Source organism: Hyperolius riggenbachi, chromosome 4, assembly GCF_040937935.1.
Source record: "Hyperolius riggenbachi isolate aHypRig1 chromosome 4, aHypRig1.pri, whole genome shotgun sequence".
Lineage (NCBI taxonomy): Eukaryota > Metazoa > Chordata > Amphibia > Anura > Hyperoliidae > Hyperolius > Hyperolius riggenbachi.
Window position 1 is genome coordinate 378,114,078 of NC_090649.1, and position 16,450 is coordinate 378,130,527.

At 44.5% G+C, this 16,450-nt stretch overlaps 1 protein-coding gene across 5 annotated transcripts in view; it reads left to right on the plus strand.

Annotated features, from left to right (window-relative positions):
- Positions 1-16,450, plus strand: part of LOC137504098 (gastrula zinc finger protein XlCGF48.2-like) — a 29,635-nt gene that overhangs the window by 11,427 nt on the left and 1,758 nt on the right. For 2 of the 5 annotated variants that reach the window (XM_068232082.1, XM_068232084.1), the window contains exon 5: positions 5,150-7,181. The exons of 1 other annotated variant lie outside the window; for it this stretch is intronic. In XM_068232082.1, the coding sequence (XP_068088183.1) occupies positions 5,150-5,481 (332 nt within the window). In that variant the 3' untranslated portion in view covers positions 5,482-7,181. Of the gene's footprint in view, positions 1-1,364; positions 1,640-5,149; positions 7,182-16,450 lie in introns of those variants that run through there. 2 more of the 5 variants (XM_068232083.1, XM_068232085.1) reach the window with 2 other exon arrangements.

The following is a 16,450-nucleotide window of genomic DNA, read 5'->3' on the forward strand; positions in this document are numbered from 1 at the left end:
GGACTTAAAATGGCGGCAGTGGAGAGAGCCCGCCCCCGAGAGTCATGGCCCCCACACGTCATGGCAGGGGGGAGGAGGGGCTGGGGGATCCACGTCACGTCAGGCTGTGCTCGCGGCTCCGGGCAGAGCAGCTGAAAGCGAGGGGGGTAGAAATACAGAGACATGCTACTGTGTGTCTCGGTTCTCGAAGTATTTCCCCAGAGTTTTTCCCTGAGTCCATGGAAAGGAATGCCAGGATACGTGCACCAGGCTATTACTGTAAGATTAGCAGGAGCACGGTTAGGAAGAGTGCACCAGCTAGGTGCAGGGACACACGTAGCAGTGCAGGTCAGGAAAGTGTCTGTACTGAGTTGCTTACGGGATTATTCCTGTAAGTGGGGCACCTTAATGGGTGGTGCAGCATGAGTTCCCAATAGAGTATAGGGGGGGGGGGACAGTGCATTAGGGGGGTGCCGGAGGTGGAAAAAAGGGAGTTGACCAATCCGGGTTTCCGTCGCCGCTGCTGCAGAGCGGTAACGTTTTTTTCCGGTTTTTGTCGTGGACAGGGCAAGAGCTTGACTGAGAGGTCTATGCTGGGCTGGGGCTGTTTTTTTGTGCGTTTTTTTTCGTCCACTGATTGGTCAAATATGTTTTTTCCAGCTCCTATCAATTGTAGCACAAAGAACAAGAACTGACAGCAGTTCAGGGGGCAATTATACAGACGATAGAATTGCCGTTTACAGAGTGACAGTGTATCAGTACGGTGTTTGCCATGTGACTACCTACCAAGTGGGCATTCAGGGATCTGCATACAGGCATGTGACGCTGGTATGCTTAGCCCTGCACCCTGTGTAGTTTAAGTGTAAAGTGCTCCTTCCTACAGGGAGGCAGCCATTTTTTTTTTGTTAAGTCTAGGGGTGGTGGCACGGCAAACATCGATCAGAGGGTACAACACACAGAACTTCTAGCAGAGCTGGTATCGCGATGAAGTTCTAGATAAGTAAATGCGATAATGAGTAAGAGCATTGCAGGCTCACCTGCAAAGCAGCATCAGGTGTGGCATCCGTAATCTGTGCATGCGACGGCCGCCCATGGACAGATAAGGGGGGGATGTGGAGTGAGCTGCAATGAGGTGAGAGCTTCCAAAGGTGAAGTCCGCGGGAGCATATTTTAAACGGGTAAGTACTGAGGATAGTACTGAGGTAGGGGGGTGAAGTTTAACTCCAATCTACCAAAAAGAGTAAACAGAGTTCATGAGATGAGAACCATAACGCAACGAGATCAATTACGATATATATTGATCAATTTAAAGTGTACAGAGTACAAGCCGCAGGGCGAATCCCAAATCATTAATAAGAATTGATTTGTTTGTATTTGGATTTCAGGAGTTGGGCAATATGGAATCGAGACAGCTGCAGTGCTGGCAGCAAAGCTGGAGATGTCAGTCGGATAAGCGAAAGGTTCCAGATGCCAATCTAAGCTGGGAGAAACACGAGATTCCTGAAATTGGAAAGAGACTAAAACACGAGATTCCTGAAATTGGAAAGAGACTAAAACACGAGATTCCTGAGATTGGAAAGAGACTAAAACACGAGATTTCAGAGATCGGAAAGAGACTAACAAAACTGTCTGAGCAAAGCATAGTGCAAATTGCTAATGTTTTTCTTTCCCAAGGTGGTGCTTTTATAATGAAGAGTACCGTGCTGATGGTGATCCTAGGTTGCCATTTCGTCCTAGGAGAACGAAGAGAGGACATTCTCATGTATAATAAGGGGTTAATGAGAATGCAAGGCCCAAGCATGTTAATGTTTGGTGACAAAGGTACTAATCCTTTCACACCTCCCTCCGCGTGGCACAGATGGACCATGCAGGGACGGAGGAAAAGAGCACTTGTGCCAGGAGAAAACAAATTTCATGGCACAAGGTGGGTGAAAGGTCTGAAGGGTCAGGTGTGCGGGCAGTGGGAATTTAATGGCAGTGTAAATCTGCTATTGAATGCCACACTCCCAGAATCGATGCACCGATCCAAAGGTTTGTTAAAAGGTACATTGCAGTACAATGGGTACATGCAAGAGGTGGAGTGTGTGATTCAGGGGTACCTTGTCTTGGTTATGCAGAGTGAGATGGTTCCAGATTGGAGAGGAACGAGCAGGAGGCGTCAATTCTCATACCAGAGAGACGCAGGGGACAACATCACACTCTGGAGCTACCAACAGAGAGTGCCTCTGAAACAACTATACACACGTAAAGGCTGGAAAGCCGAGGGTTGGCGGTTCTCGAAACAAGAAGTAAAAATTGAGATCAAGCCACATTTCCAGGTGACAAAGAGGGTGGGGAGAGCGATCCCGGGGGAGGGAAAGCCAACACAGGGAACCCCATCCACACTACACGGGTCACAACAGGGGACGATATTACACAGTCCACAGGCAACCACTTATCCTCATGCTAGTTGGGTAAGTGAAGAGGTACTCTTAATGGAAAGATTGCAGAGAGTACAGTCTTCCCGACCTCAGGTACATATTGTGCCTCAGGACGTAAGGGGGGAAGAGGTCCAATCAGGACAGTTGGGGGCATATTTTGTCAGGGAGATGCTTAAAGATCCTGTCCAACTGAGATTGGACAAGGGGAGGTATATTAATTTTTCTGGAGAAGGATCTTTTGCATGGCAGCTTCGAGATGTTTGGGTGAACAAATGGAAACGGTGCAACATTCCTTTAGGCACCGCTACTTCCTTAGTTCCCACCTCAACCCGTGTCTTACACCAGGACCTGAGAGGTCAACCTTTTTTGGTGCTAGACGGGGAGGTGAAGCAAGTAGATTTGTCCTCATGCGGGCAATTCTTGCAGAAGTACCTGTGTTGGCCGGGGCAAGTCAAATTTAGTGAAGAAGCCTGCAGGCTCAATAACGCAGAATGCGAGGCTACCATTCAAAAGATCCACCCTGAAGCCCAACCGATAGTTCCGGTGGCTGAAGGAAAGGTTTGGTTTTTTAACATAAGTTCTAATGAAACATTCAAGGTATATTCTCATAATTGTTCCGATAAGGGGGAGTTTCCAAGGGGAACATATTGGGTGAGTGGAGATCCCATATGGATCCTGTCATCCAGGTTGGATGACGTTGTTTCTCAAATTGTTAAGAAAAATCTAAAGTTCAAAGTTTCACGGGTAGTTCCCATCCTGAAAGAGAACATGACATGGGACGAAGGGGAACAGGTTTTGATCCAAGACGACCACATTTTGTTACAAAGGTTAAACAAACAGTACACTAAGTTAGAGGTAAGATTTCACCATGATACAGGTGATCTTAACGAGGTAGAACACAAAAATGAGCAGGTGAGTGCCAGTCTGACCTGGTGGACAAAGGTTCCGGTGATGTTCCAGGGACACTCGGACTGGGCCTCTGCAGTTCCAAAGTTCTTTCTACACCCACTGGTCGTCTGGATGGGAATGACAACGTTAGGCATCATTATCCAGGTGAGGTTGCGTGTTGAAATTACGTAAAAACAAATTAACCTGGTCCAGAGATTGGTGCCTCATAAACAATCTCATGAACCGATATTTTCAAATTAAGGGATACACAGGGTTACGGGTATAGGTTTAGTAGTACCTGTGATGGAGCTGATTGTATAAAGGCGCTCTTTTAGAAGGCACCTGGCACTGCTCCATCGAGTAACAAACAAACGAGTTTCACTTTTCTGTGGTCATGCAAGTTTGTGAGTGATACGCAAGTGATGCAAATGCTGAGCAGGTGGTATAGAGGGATTTAGAAGTAGGGCCTCCCCAGAGAGCCTGGTTACAGGAAGACCAAGAGGTCGTGCTCTCTCTCTTCGAGGGGTAACCACCGAGAGCAGAGAAGTTGTGTGAGCACGAACATCGAAAAGTGAAACATAAAAGAAAGAAACCAGGTACGGTTAGGTTCAGAAGTGGGGATCTGCGGATCCAAGCCTTTTTAGGGGGGATTGTTATAATTTAAGTAGGCCTCAGTTATTTGGACTGAGTTAGTCAAAAGGGCTTGGAGTGCAGATCGGCCCTTTAAGGGGATTTTCTCTTAGAGAGAAAATCTGCAGTTCTGTCAGCAGAACTAGAACATACCAAGAAGCTGTTCTAGTACAAGGCCGCAGGTCTCCATGACCTGGGCATGTACCACCACCAGAACAGTAAACATCAGCAATATTTACTAAACATCCACATTCCTGCATATAGGCCAAATGCCTCATTGATTATTAATCAAGTAGGTGGGTATGATGACACCACGAGTGGGTCCACCAATAGACTGATCTAGGGGGTGGCGAAGATGATGTCATATTTAACTCTTTCCTAGTCAGTATTAAAGGCTGAGGGAGCTATGAGAGCTCACTTCTGCTTCTTCCTTCCGCACTAGCTCGCAAGGCCGACTGGGACCTCTAAGCATGTTCTTCCTTTCTGTAATCTGATATAATGGATGCTGTACATAGGTAGTTTAGTGTAACGTAGTTAGGAAGAAGGTACCTGATTGACTTCCGTAGGGAGTCTAATCACGAGCTTGTAACGCAACATGAAGATTGGCGTGGCTAGGATATGATGAATGTATCTATCTGTATTCCTGTCTCCTGAATAAATAACGTAAACATTGAAGAAGCCTGAGAAAGTCTATCTCCCGTTTGCTGTGTGGAGAGTCAAGTGATCTCACAGTCTGTGAGACGGTGGTGTCGAAGCAAGGTGATATATACCAGTTGATAACAGTACCTACACATGAGAAGGAGATACTGTACACCATATGAAAGGTCCATCTCCATTCCTCAGTATAACATCATAGCACCAACAAATGAGGAGGAGATACTGTACACCATATGAAAGGCCCATCTCTATTCCTCAGTATAACATCATAGTACCAACAAATGAGGAGGAGATACTGTACACCATATGAAAGGCCCATCTCCATTCCTCAGTATAACATCATAGTACCAACAAATGAGGAGGAGATACTGTACACCATATGAAAGGCCCATCTCCATTCCTCAGTATAACATCATAGTACCAACAAATGAGGAGGAGATACTGTATACCATATGAAAGGTCCAACTCCATTACATGACATATGAATAACATCACAGTTCCCCAATGTCCAATAGCTAGTTTGGTTGTGCCATATCTATGACTATACTAAATATAATGGTATAATTTTCCTCCAGCAGAGGGAGACAATGTTGGGAGCAATACAATGGAATCTCGGATGTCACATCTGGATGATGCAGCAGAAGATAATGGCATCACACAATGTTTTACAGAAAAAAAATGTATTACTGGAAATACACATCACAGCGGAAAACCTGAAGCATCACTTACTGCTCACCAGAAAAAGCAGTCCCCCAAGCCACAGTGGCCATGTTCAGAGTGTGGGAAATGTTTCACTCAGAAAACATCTCTTCATGTACATCAGAGAATTCACACCGGAGAGCGTCCTTTCTGCTGTTCAGTGTGTGGGAAATGTGTCACTCTGGTACGCTGGAGCCACCGCCAGTGACAAGCTCAAACTACAGAGGGTCATTAGGTCGGCGAAAAGGATCATTGGGTGCCTCCTCCCCTCACTTGCACTACTGTACAACAAAAGACTGAAATCCAGGGCACTGAGGATCGCTAACGACCCCTCACACCCAGGCCACCGATACTTCAGCTTGCTTCCGCTAGGCCGGAGACTTCGAGCCATCCCCGCAAAGACTGTTAGACACAGGAACTCTTTTTTCCCATCGGCGGTCAGCTACATAAACTCCCTCCACATACTTCCATCGGTGCAAGCCCTAACGAACGGTGGAACAAGCCGGGCCATGGCCGAACAGTCGACCGAACCACCCAGCCCACAAGATTAACCACTGGTCATCTCGGGGTCAATTAACAGACTAGAATGTTATATAATGTAATGTAATGCAATTGATTGCTTCTGCTGTTGCTGACATCGATCCATTTCTCTATTATATGTCCCCTTTATATGTCTTTCTCCCGAGCTATATGTATGTGCCAAAAATAATTCCGGGCATGACCAATCATGTTTGGCGAAATAAACAATTCTGATTCTGATTCTGAGAAAGGAGAGCTTCTGTTACACATGAGATGTCATACCGGAGAGCGTCCGCATACCTGTTCAGAATGCGGGAAAGGTTTCATTCAGAAAAGAAATCTTCTTGTACACCTGAGAGTTCACACAGGTGAGCGGCCTTATTCCTGTTCAGAGTGCGGGAAATATTTCACACAGAAAGGGGATCTCCTAAGACATCAGAAAAACCACACAGGTGAGCATCCTTATTGCTGTTCAGAATGTGGGAAATGTTACATTGAGAAAAGATATCTTCTTGCCCACCAAAAAACGCACACAAGTGAGCGGCCTTATTCATGTTCAGAGTGTGGGAAAGGTTTCCTTTGGAAAGCATCACTACTTGTACATCAGAAAACACACACAGGTGAGCCGTCTTATTCATGTTCGGAGTGTGGGAAATGTTTTTATGAGAAAGCTAAACTTGTTAGACACCAGAACGTTCACACAGGCGACCGTTTTGTTTGCTGTTCTGTATGTGCGAAATGCTTCAGTCGGAAAGGAGATCTTCTAAGACATTAGAAAATATCACACAGGTGATGTTATTCCTGTTCAGAGTGTTGGAACTGTGATTTTGAGAAACAAGATCTTCTTAAACACCAAAAAAAAGCACACAGGTGAGCTGCCTTATCCATGTTCATAGTGTAGGAAATGTTTCTTACACACCAGAGAAGTCACCAAGAGAATGGGCTTTTTCCAGCTCACAGTGTGGGAAATGTTTCTTTCGGAAAGGAACATTACTTGTACATCAGAAAAGTCACACTGGGGAGCAGCCTTTTTCCTGTCTAGAATGCGAGAAATGTTTCAGTGAAAAAAAGAAGCTTTCTTACACGCAGGAGAGCGTCCATTAGTGTGTTAAAGGTGCCATAAATGCTTCAGGATATGCTCACACTAAGCCAGATAATGGACTGTGTGCTGGAAACGGACTAAAGGACATGTTGATTGGACCCATGTTATCTGTAGAATCTGTTCACATATGTCCATATTGAATGTTTCAGTTGTGGTAGCGGAATGCTTTTTCTTCTTCTATACATATTTCTGCACTGATGTATCATCCTTTCATTAAAACAACATATAAAATGTGTTGAATCTCTGAATGCTCTAACTAGACATTAAAGAACTGCTGTTTACCTGAACTGCTGTATTCTTTGTAAACGTTGTGATATCTCTTCCTGGATGTAGCAGGGAGTGGTACAGACCTTTCCAGAAAACAGATTGGCAGCAACAGTTTATTCAATTTGTGAATTTATGTGTTGACAAATGTCTGTTTAAAAAGGTAACCGGCTGAATTATACTCCAAAAAAAGTTCTGCATCAATTCATAATAATAATAATATGGTAAAACCTTAGACTATGAATATGGTAGGGATTAGATAGTGAGCTCCTCTGAGGACAGCCCGTGACATGACTGTATACTCTGTACAGTGCTGCAGAAGAAGTCAGTGCTATATACTGTAAATAATAATAATATGGTAGGACATTAGACTATGACTGTAGAAGGATTACAGTGTGATCTCCATTGAAGACAATCAGTGACAGGACTGTGTACTCTTTAAAGTGCTGCAGAAATGATAGTGCTATATAAATGCATAATAATAATATGGTAGGACATTAGATGTGATGGGAATTAGGTTGTGAGCAGGGTTGCTCGTAAACTACGCCAGCGCGAATCTACGCATCGTAGTACGCAACTACGCATCGTAGTTCGTAGGCGAAGTTTAAGAACTACACTTACGCATTTCCGCGTAGTCGTAGTGCTGCTATGCGTAGCTTCACCCGCTACGCGTAGTTGACGTATGTATTGCGAAGTCAACTACGCGTGCAGTAACTACATCGATATGGGTCATTGCGCATGCGCAGAAATTTTATTGCCCTTTATACGCATACAATTCCGCATTGGATGTTGGAATGTATGCTTAAATTAGTTTGTGTATGCGCATAGTTAGCAGATTATTGCGGAAATTTTTCCGCATAAGGGCATAAGCGGTCGCATCAACTACGCTACGCAATACGTGAAGCTTGCGTATTTTAATGCGTAGTCTACGTTATGCTAACGTAGCAAAGTGGCTGATTTCGGAGCCCTAGATTGCGAAGCGTATTTGCATAAAAATATGCATAGTTCCAGCGTAGCGAAGTTGGCTGCCTACGACCATCCCTGGTTGTGAGCTCCTCTGAGGACTGTCAGTAACATGACTATGTACTCTGTAAAATGTCAGTGCGTATACCGTAAATACATAATAATAACAACCTGGTAGGACATAAGTCTATGCCTATGGCAGGATTAGATTGTGAGCAGTGATGAGCACCGGATGAAATCCGAATGAGTTTCATTTGGATTTCATCCGGATAATTAGTGCAGCTGAGCGGGTGTGTGTGGGGGGAGGGATTAAACTTACCCAGAAACCGTCTTCTTTAACCCGTCACACGTCACGTCGCGTTCCAATTCGCGGTCACGTGACTACCACTGCTTCCTCCTTCCCGGTTGAAGGAGGAAGCGTAGTAGTCATGTGGCGCGGCTTGGAATGCAGCATGGGACGGCTTAAAGAAGATGCCTGCTGAGTAAGTTTAACATTCTCACCCCCAAACACACACACACACACACACACACACACACACACACACCCGCTCAGCTGCACTAATTATCTGGATGATATCTGAATGAAACCCATTTGGATTTCACCCGGAGCTCACTACTAATGGTGAGCTCCTCTGAGTACAGTTAGTGACATGGCTATGTACTCTGTAAACTGTTGCAGAAGATTCAAGTGCTTTATAAATCTCTATATATAATTGGCAAGTGTCTCTGCGTCCGTTTTTGTCCTTGTGTCAGTGCTTTTTAGCACTGTGCATGTGCAGGGACAAGACGCAGAGACACTGCTGATGGTGCCGAGAGCCAGATGACGGGACCAGAAGGGGCGGGCGTGTGTGCGCAGGGGCGCACACGGTCGTGCGCCCAGCGAAGTAATGACAAACCTAGCCCATTTTTAAAGGGGCTAAGGTGACTAGTACATAACAATATGGTAGGACATTAAACTATGACTACGGTAGGATTTGAGTGTGGTTTCCTCTACAGTCAGTAACATGACTATGTACTCTGTAAAGTGCTGCAGAAGATGTCAGCGGCAGCACTATAAAAATACGTAGTAATAATAATAATAATCTCCCAAGATGTATAATGTGCAGCCAGCACTGACTCCATCACCTGGACAGGTCAGCAGAGGAGGAACCACCTGAGGCAGCTGTACCTTTTCAGCCAATCACAGCCACTAATGGTCATGGTCTATTCTGCTGTCAGTCCTCACATCTTCAGTGACTGCATGGTTTGGTTGATGCACAATACAGGACAAGATAAGACTGCAGCTCATCATTAGGGGTTGTCAATAAGATGCAAATAACTCAGAGTTGAAGCAGAATTATGCAGCTTAACAATAGATTTATCCGAGGGGTATCCAGAAGATGAACAGATCACACGCATGTAAGAGAGCTCCATCTACCTGACTTGCTGGATATTATTCTGCTGAATGTTTTGGTTATTTAGTTTACCTGGAAATTACCTGGGAGTGTTTTTATTGCCCCAAGATGCCTGCTATCTCCACCACTGATAAAACCCAAAAGTCAGAGGCAAAGAAATCTAGGCGGCCGCCAAGTGGGTGAAGGTGCTCCAAAAGTATGAGCAAGAATCGTAAATTGAATCTCAAGGTAAATCGTGTATTTCTTTCTAACTAAAACTTAAAGGAATTCTATCAAACTTTAACTATTTCTGTAAGCAGTATAAATCAATGTGCCAACAACAGTGAGTATGAGCACAGCATATACAGTGGTGTGAAAAACTATTTGCCCCCTTCTTGATTTCTTATTCTTTTGCATGTTTGTCACACTTAAATGTTTCTGCTCATCAAAAACTGTTAACTATTAGTCAAAGATAAAATAATTGAACACAAAATGCAGTTTTAAATGATGGTTTTTATTATTTAGTGAGAAAAAGAACTCAAAACCTACATGGCACTGTGTGAAAAAGAAATTGCCCCCTGAACCTAATAACTGGTTGGGCCACCCTTAGCAACAATAACTGCAATCAAGCGTTTGCGATAACTTGCAACGAGTCTTTTACAGCGCTCTGGAGGAATTTTGACCCACTCATCTTTGCAGAATTGTTGTAATTCAGCTTTATTTGACGGTTTTCTAGCATGAACCGCCTTTTTAAGGTCATGCCACAACATCTCAATAGGATTCAGGTCAGGACTTTGACTAGGCCACTCCAAAGTCTTCATTTTGTTTTTCTTCAGCCATTCAGAGGTGGATTTGCTGGTGTGTTTTGGGTCATTGTCCTGCTGCAGCACCCAAGATCGCTTCAGCTTGAGTTGACGAACAGATGGCTGGACATTCTCCTTCAGGATTTTTTGGTAGACAGTAGAATTCATGGTTCCATCTATCACAGCAAGCCTTCCAGGTCCTGAAGCAGCAAAACAACCCCAGACCATCACACTACCACCACCATATTTTACTGTTGGTATGATGTTCTTTTGCTGAAATGCTGTGTTACTTCTACGCCAGATGTAATGGGACACGCACCTTCCAAAAAGTTCAACTTTTGTCTTGTCGGTTCACAAGGTATTTTCCCAAAAGCCTTGGCAATCTTTGAGATGTTTTTTTAGCAAAATTGAGATGAGTCTTAATGTTCTTTTTGCTTAAAAGTGGTTTGCACCTTGGATATCTGCCATGCAGGCCGTTTTTGCCCAGTCTCTTTCTTATGGTGGAGTCGTGAACACTGACCTTAATTGAGGCAAGTGAGACCTGCAGTTCTTTAGATGTTGTCCTGGGGTCTTTTGTGGCCTCCCGGATGAGTTTTCTCCGCGCTCTTGGGGTAATTTTGGTCTGCCGGCCACTCCTGGGAAGGTTCTTCACTGTTCCATGTTTTTGCCATTTGTGGATAATGGCTCTCACTGCGGTTCGCTGGAGTCCCAAAGCTTTAGAAATGGCTTTATAACCTTTACCAGACTGATAGATCTCAATTACAGTACTTTTGTTCTCATTTGTTCCTGAATTTCTTTGGATCTTGGCATGATGTCTAGCTTTTGAGGTGCTTTTGGTCTACTTCTCTGTGTCAGATACCTCCTATTTAAGTGATTTCTTGATTGAAACAGGTGTGGCAGTAATCAAGCCTGGGGGTGACTACAGAAATTGAACTCAGGTGTGATAAACCACAGTTAAGTTATTTTTTTAACAAGGGGGGCAATCACTTTTTCACACAGGGCCATGTAGATTTGGAGTTTTTTTTCTCACTAAATAATAAAAACCATCATTTAAAACTGCATTTTGTGTTTAATTATGTTATCTTTGACTAATAGTTAACGGTTTTTGATGAGCAGAAACATTTAAGTGTGACAAACATGCAAAAGAATAGGAAATCAGGAAGGGGGCAAATAGTTTTTCACACCACTGTATTTTTGCTGTGCAGCGTGTCATAGTCTTTATCTAACTACTGTCGGCATCCCCTGAGAAAACTGACGGCGACGGGGAATTGGGGCAGTCCATTATACAAGAGGGGAATCCTCTTGCTGCGTACAGCAATGCTTTATTCTATTCCGATTCTCCCCACACAGAATAGCAAGTTATGCAGCATGTGAGCCGGCTCATAATGTTACTGTGAGGAGCCTCTCTCAAGCCTAGTCTGAAGGAGACTCCGTGCTGAGCTGCCGTTGTGTGATTACTTGTTGCTACACAATGGTAAGCATATGAGCTGGAGGAGGGTGCGTCATTGCTCTGTAGACGAGCCGTAGAGGAAGATTTATACTATAATAAATCTTCCTCTACGGGACTACGGCTCGTCTACAGAGCAATGACGCACCCTCCTCCAGCTCATATGCTTACCATTGTGTAGCAACAAGTAATCACACAACGGCAGCTCAGCACGGAGTCTCCTTCAGACTAGGCTTGAGAGAGGCTCCTCACAGTAACATTATGAGCCGGCTCACATGCTGCATAACTTGCTATTCTGTGTGGGGAGAATCAGAATAGAATAAAGCATTGCTGTACGCAGCAAGAGGATTCCCCTCTTGTATAATGGACTGCCCCAATTCCCCGTCGCCGTCAGTTTTCTCAGGGGATGCCGACAGTAGTTAGATAAAGACTATGACACGCTGCACCGCAAAAATATATGCTGTGCTCATACTCACTGTTGTTGGCACATTGATTTATACTGCTTACAGAAATAGTTAAAGTTTGATTACTTTGATAGAATTCCTTTAACGTGAAAAAAGGCCCAGAGATTCGGATAGCGGTCGTTTTCTCCCCGAATGATCATGGACAAAAACATAGGGATGGTACAGCGGCAATATTTCATTGCGAAGCTTAGAATAGCCACCTGCTTGGCAAATCATTTGCTCCCAGGATGCACTGCAAGCCCCAGCAGCCAATGAGAACAGATCCCACCACAGGCAGATATAAAGAGGAATGGAGGGAGGAGTTTTTCACTCTATCTTGCATTATCTAAACAAATCAAAAACAGCAGCGCTTCTAAACTTCCAAATCACTTGAAAAATCAATAGTATGCAGGATCTTTCCAAGTGGCTGTTATGTCTTTGATATAATATTCCAATCACCAATGTTTTATAGTCAAAAATGGCTCACTTACCAGCTCTACTGACTCTCACCCACAGGAGTCAGTCATGCTTTGGAGGGTTACAGCCCCCTCCCAAGCAGTACGAGCAGCACCAGCAGGTGAATTCTAGTGGATAACGCGATCTTCTTCCACTGTAGCCAACTTCATAGAAGTCCCTACAGAGGATGTAGTATATTTATATATTTATTATGTGGGAGCATTTTGGGCTGGCAGTAGGGTCGCCGTTGCTGGATCTAGTCTGGCACGGTGTCCCCCTATGTGGATCAAAGTCCAACCCTTTGATTTTCTCTAGCACCCTGTAATAATGGAATTACGCTTGTGTGCGTATGCAAGGGTGGCAGAGCTACAGCATGTGAGCTGGAACTGCCCCACCTCCTGATGCTGGGTAATCTCCTCCCTCTAGAGCACAGGTGTCGAACTCCAGGCCCGGAGGGCCAGATCCATGCCAGTGTTTAGTATTGACCGAGAAAGAAAGGAATGTTTTCTACCTGATGGACTACACCTTTCCTGATTCAAACCTATCAATTCATTTCAGCTGTATGAAAAATGTGCGAGGATCTCGGCCCTCGTAGGACCGGTTTGACATACCTGATATACTGTAGAGCAAAGAGGCAGAGACCTTTTGGATCATCACCAGGGCAATTTAACGATCCCCCCCCTTAATTCTTCCCTAGCAAACAGGGGGAAATGGAAATGGGGGCATCGGGACTGCGAAACTCAATTGAAAAATATTTTTAATTATAAAATAATTTCTGCTCCCCCTTCTGTTAATTATAATATTGGGCTAGTCGAGTACCGCTGGTCACACTAATATCATAACTTGCAGTGCTGGCAGTAAGGGTAATATTGCTGTGCGATGTCTGTGCTTGGCAATATTAACACTCTTTTCTGCATCAAGTTCAGTGTTTCTTCCTTCTCTTCTTGGAAAAAAATGTCTGCCCCTCTTGCACTTATCCTAAAATATTTTCTAGAAACTTTTAATATTCGAAATAAACAATTTCTGTTCTCTATTTCAATAAATCTTTAAAAAAATATTCTGTCTCCTCTCCAATTCTTCTTATTATCAATATTTTTGGGATTTATATAGCGCCAACAGCTGCATCCTGTACTTCTCTCCCAAGAATACACAGATGTTTCCCCTGAACAAGCTAATGAAGCAGCTCACAAGAGTGATGCCAGAGGCCCTGTCATGCTGACACAAGGCTTTACTGCAGGACCATCAGGGCAGCACATGACAATTATTTCTGCAGTGCCTCATCCTTTTGTTCCCCTACCACTGCCGATCAGAGAGCAGGTTTGGCTCACACCAACTCTGGCTGCTCTTCATATGGGCATCCGTGATAGAGGGGCACAAAGCCATCTGCTGGAAAAGTTAACTGGCTGCATTGGAATCTCCTGTCGGCATGAATCCGGTCATCTTCTAGCTGCGACGGCGGCTGGTCTTTCCTGTGTTTCCATGGAAAGTTCACAGAGGGGGTCTCATTGAACAGCCTGCGAGCCTCCGATCGCGGCTCGCAGGCTAAATGTAAACACCCGGGGACGTAATCCCCGGTGTTTATATGTTACGGCGCTGCTGTCACAGCAGCGCCGTAAAGGAGATCGGCGATCCCCGGCCTCTGATTGGCTGGGGATCACTGCCATCTGATAGGCTGAAGCCTATCTGAGGTGGTACAGGACGGATCGCTGTCCTCTACCGCCTATAGTGAGAAGGGGAGGGAGGAAAGGAAGGGGGGAATAGCTCTGTGGAGGGGGGCTTTGAGGCCCCCCCCCCCGCTAGTCACAAATAGCCGGTGGCAATCAGACCCCCCCAACAGGACATCCCCCTAGTAAGAAAAAAAGGGGGGAAGTCTGATCGACCTGCCTGCCACCTTATCTGTGCTGGGGGCTGAAGAGCTCACGCAGCACAGATCATTCAAAACAGCTGCGGTCCTTAAGTGGTTAAGAGGATATGTTTCCTAAACCACTTCCGGACCAGGCTAATTGAAATCTACAGAGAAAAAACAACAACTTTATTATAGAAATAGGGAGGGGTACAAGTCAATGAGGCCAAGGTCAATGGGGTACAGGTCAATGAGATCAATTGCTAATTGAAATCTACGCCCTGCTTGGGACCTGTTATCTCTGTCAGGGCATAGATTTCAATTACCGTGCCACACGCTCCAGTGCTACCACTTATTGCACAGCTCTCCCAACGCTGCAGGCCACTCATAACTCAGTAAATTCATTGGCTACAGACCCTGTGATCACTGTGAGCCAATGAGATGAAAACGGGCTCCTGACCGGCTCACGGAGCTCTGCTGTCATAGCGACGGCAGAGCGATTGAGCTTCAGTGACGGGAGAGCAGCACAATGGATGGTGAGAGCGATGGGTCTGTCCGGCATGACGTCGGTGAGCCCCCTTTTTTTGTACCAGCAGTCTTTGGTCCTTAAGGGGCCAGAGACTTCTGGTACTCAAGTGGTTACCCCTGAAGTGAGAACGATATGGAGGTGGCCATCATGTATTTCCCTTTAAACAATACCAGTTGCCTGGTGATGTATTTGGCTGCCGTAGTATCTGGATCACACACCTAAAACAAGCATGCTGCCAATTCAGTCAGAGCATCTCATCTGCATCCTTGTTCAGAGCCTAAAAGTATTGCTCACACTTCTTCTGTTCCCCCCACCTTATACTACTCTTCCTCCTATCCCTACAGCTCCCCCCCCCCTCACTTTCCCTTCTCCATCCTCTCCCTCATCATTAGGCCCCACAAAGACAGGTCAGAAGTGTTTTAAAATCCATATAAATCTGTCATACTTACTAATTCAGTTCTTTGAAGTTTTTTATGACAATATTGGTTCTTGTATTCATGATGCTTTTAGCATCAATAAAGTTTGATTTTTTTTTAAAAGAGTATTGCTCACTCAGAGCTGAATTATTGCAAATACCTTCTGTTTAAAGAGGACAAATAAAAGTCAGCGTTGCTTTTTAGTAGGAGGGCTTTTTGTTACCTTTTAGCGCCTATATTTTCCTAGTGGGTCACCATATGTCGGGGCATTCCATAATACTGGTGCAAACCCTATCCCATAGAGCCACATCAATCCGTGCCATGTACTAAGGAGGACCAGAAAGTCAGAAACTGGATGTCTGCATGACGGGTTGAACTGTGTAATGTGTAAGCTATTGGCTAGCTATACACCAACAGTTCTGGATGTGAGCTTGGCTTCAGGGGCATAAAGACATAATTTGCATATTCAGGAGTGATGCTTCATGGGAAACCACAGTTGCTCACTTAAAGGGCATCTGAGGTGAGAGTGATATGAAGATTGCCATATTTATTTCTTCTTAAACAATGTCCGTTCCCTTGTAGTCCAGTTGATCTGAATGTCTGAGTCAGTTTAAACCCAGGTATATATATATATATATATATATATATATATATATATATATATATATATATATATATATATATATATATATATATATATATATAAATATAAATTTGCATAAACTCAGAAAAATTAGCATCTCATTCATCACCTTAATCACAGTACCTGATCTGCACATGCTTGTTCAGGGTCTGTGGCTAGAAGTATAAAGGGGCCCATACACTCAGCCGATTTTCTGGCCGACCGATCGATCCCGATCGATCGATCGATTAATCGTTTGCAAATCGGTTGGCCAATCGACCGATCGATTTCGATGGATTTCCATCGAACTGGCAGGGTGGAAAATTTAGGTCGATCTGATGAGATTGCTTATCAGTTTGCATTGGCCTTAATGGAAATCTGATGGCAAAAAAATGCC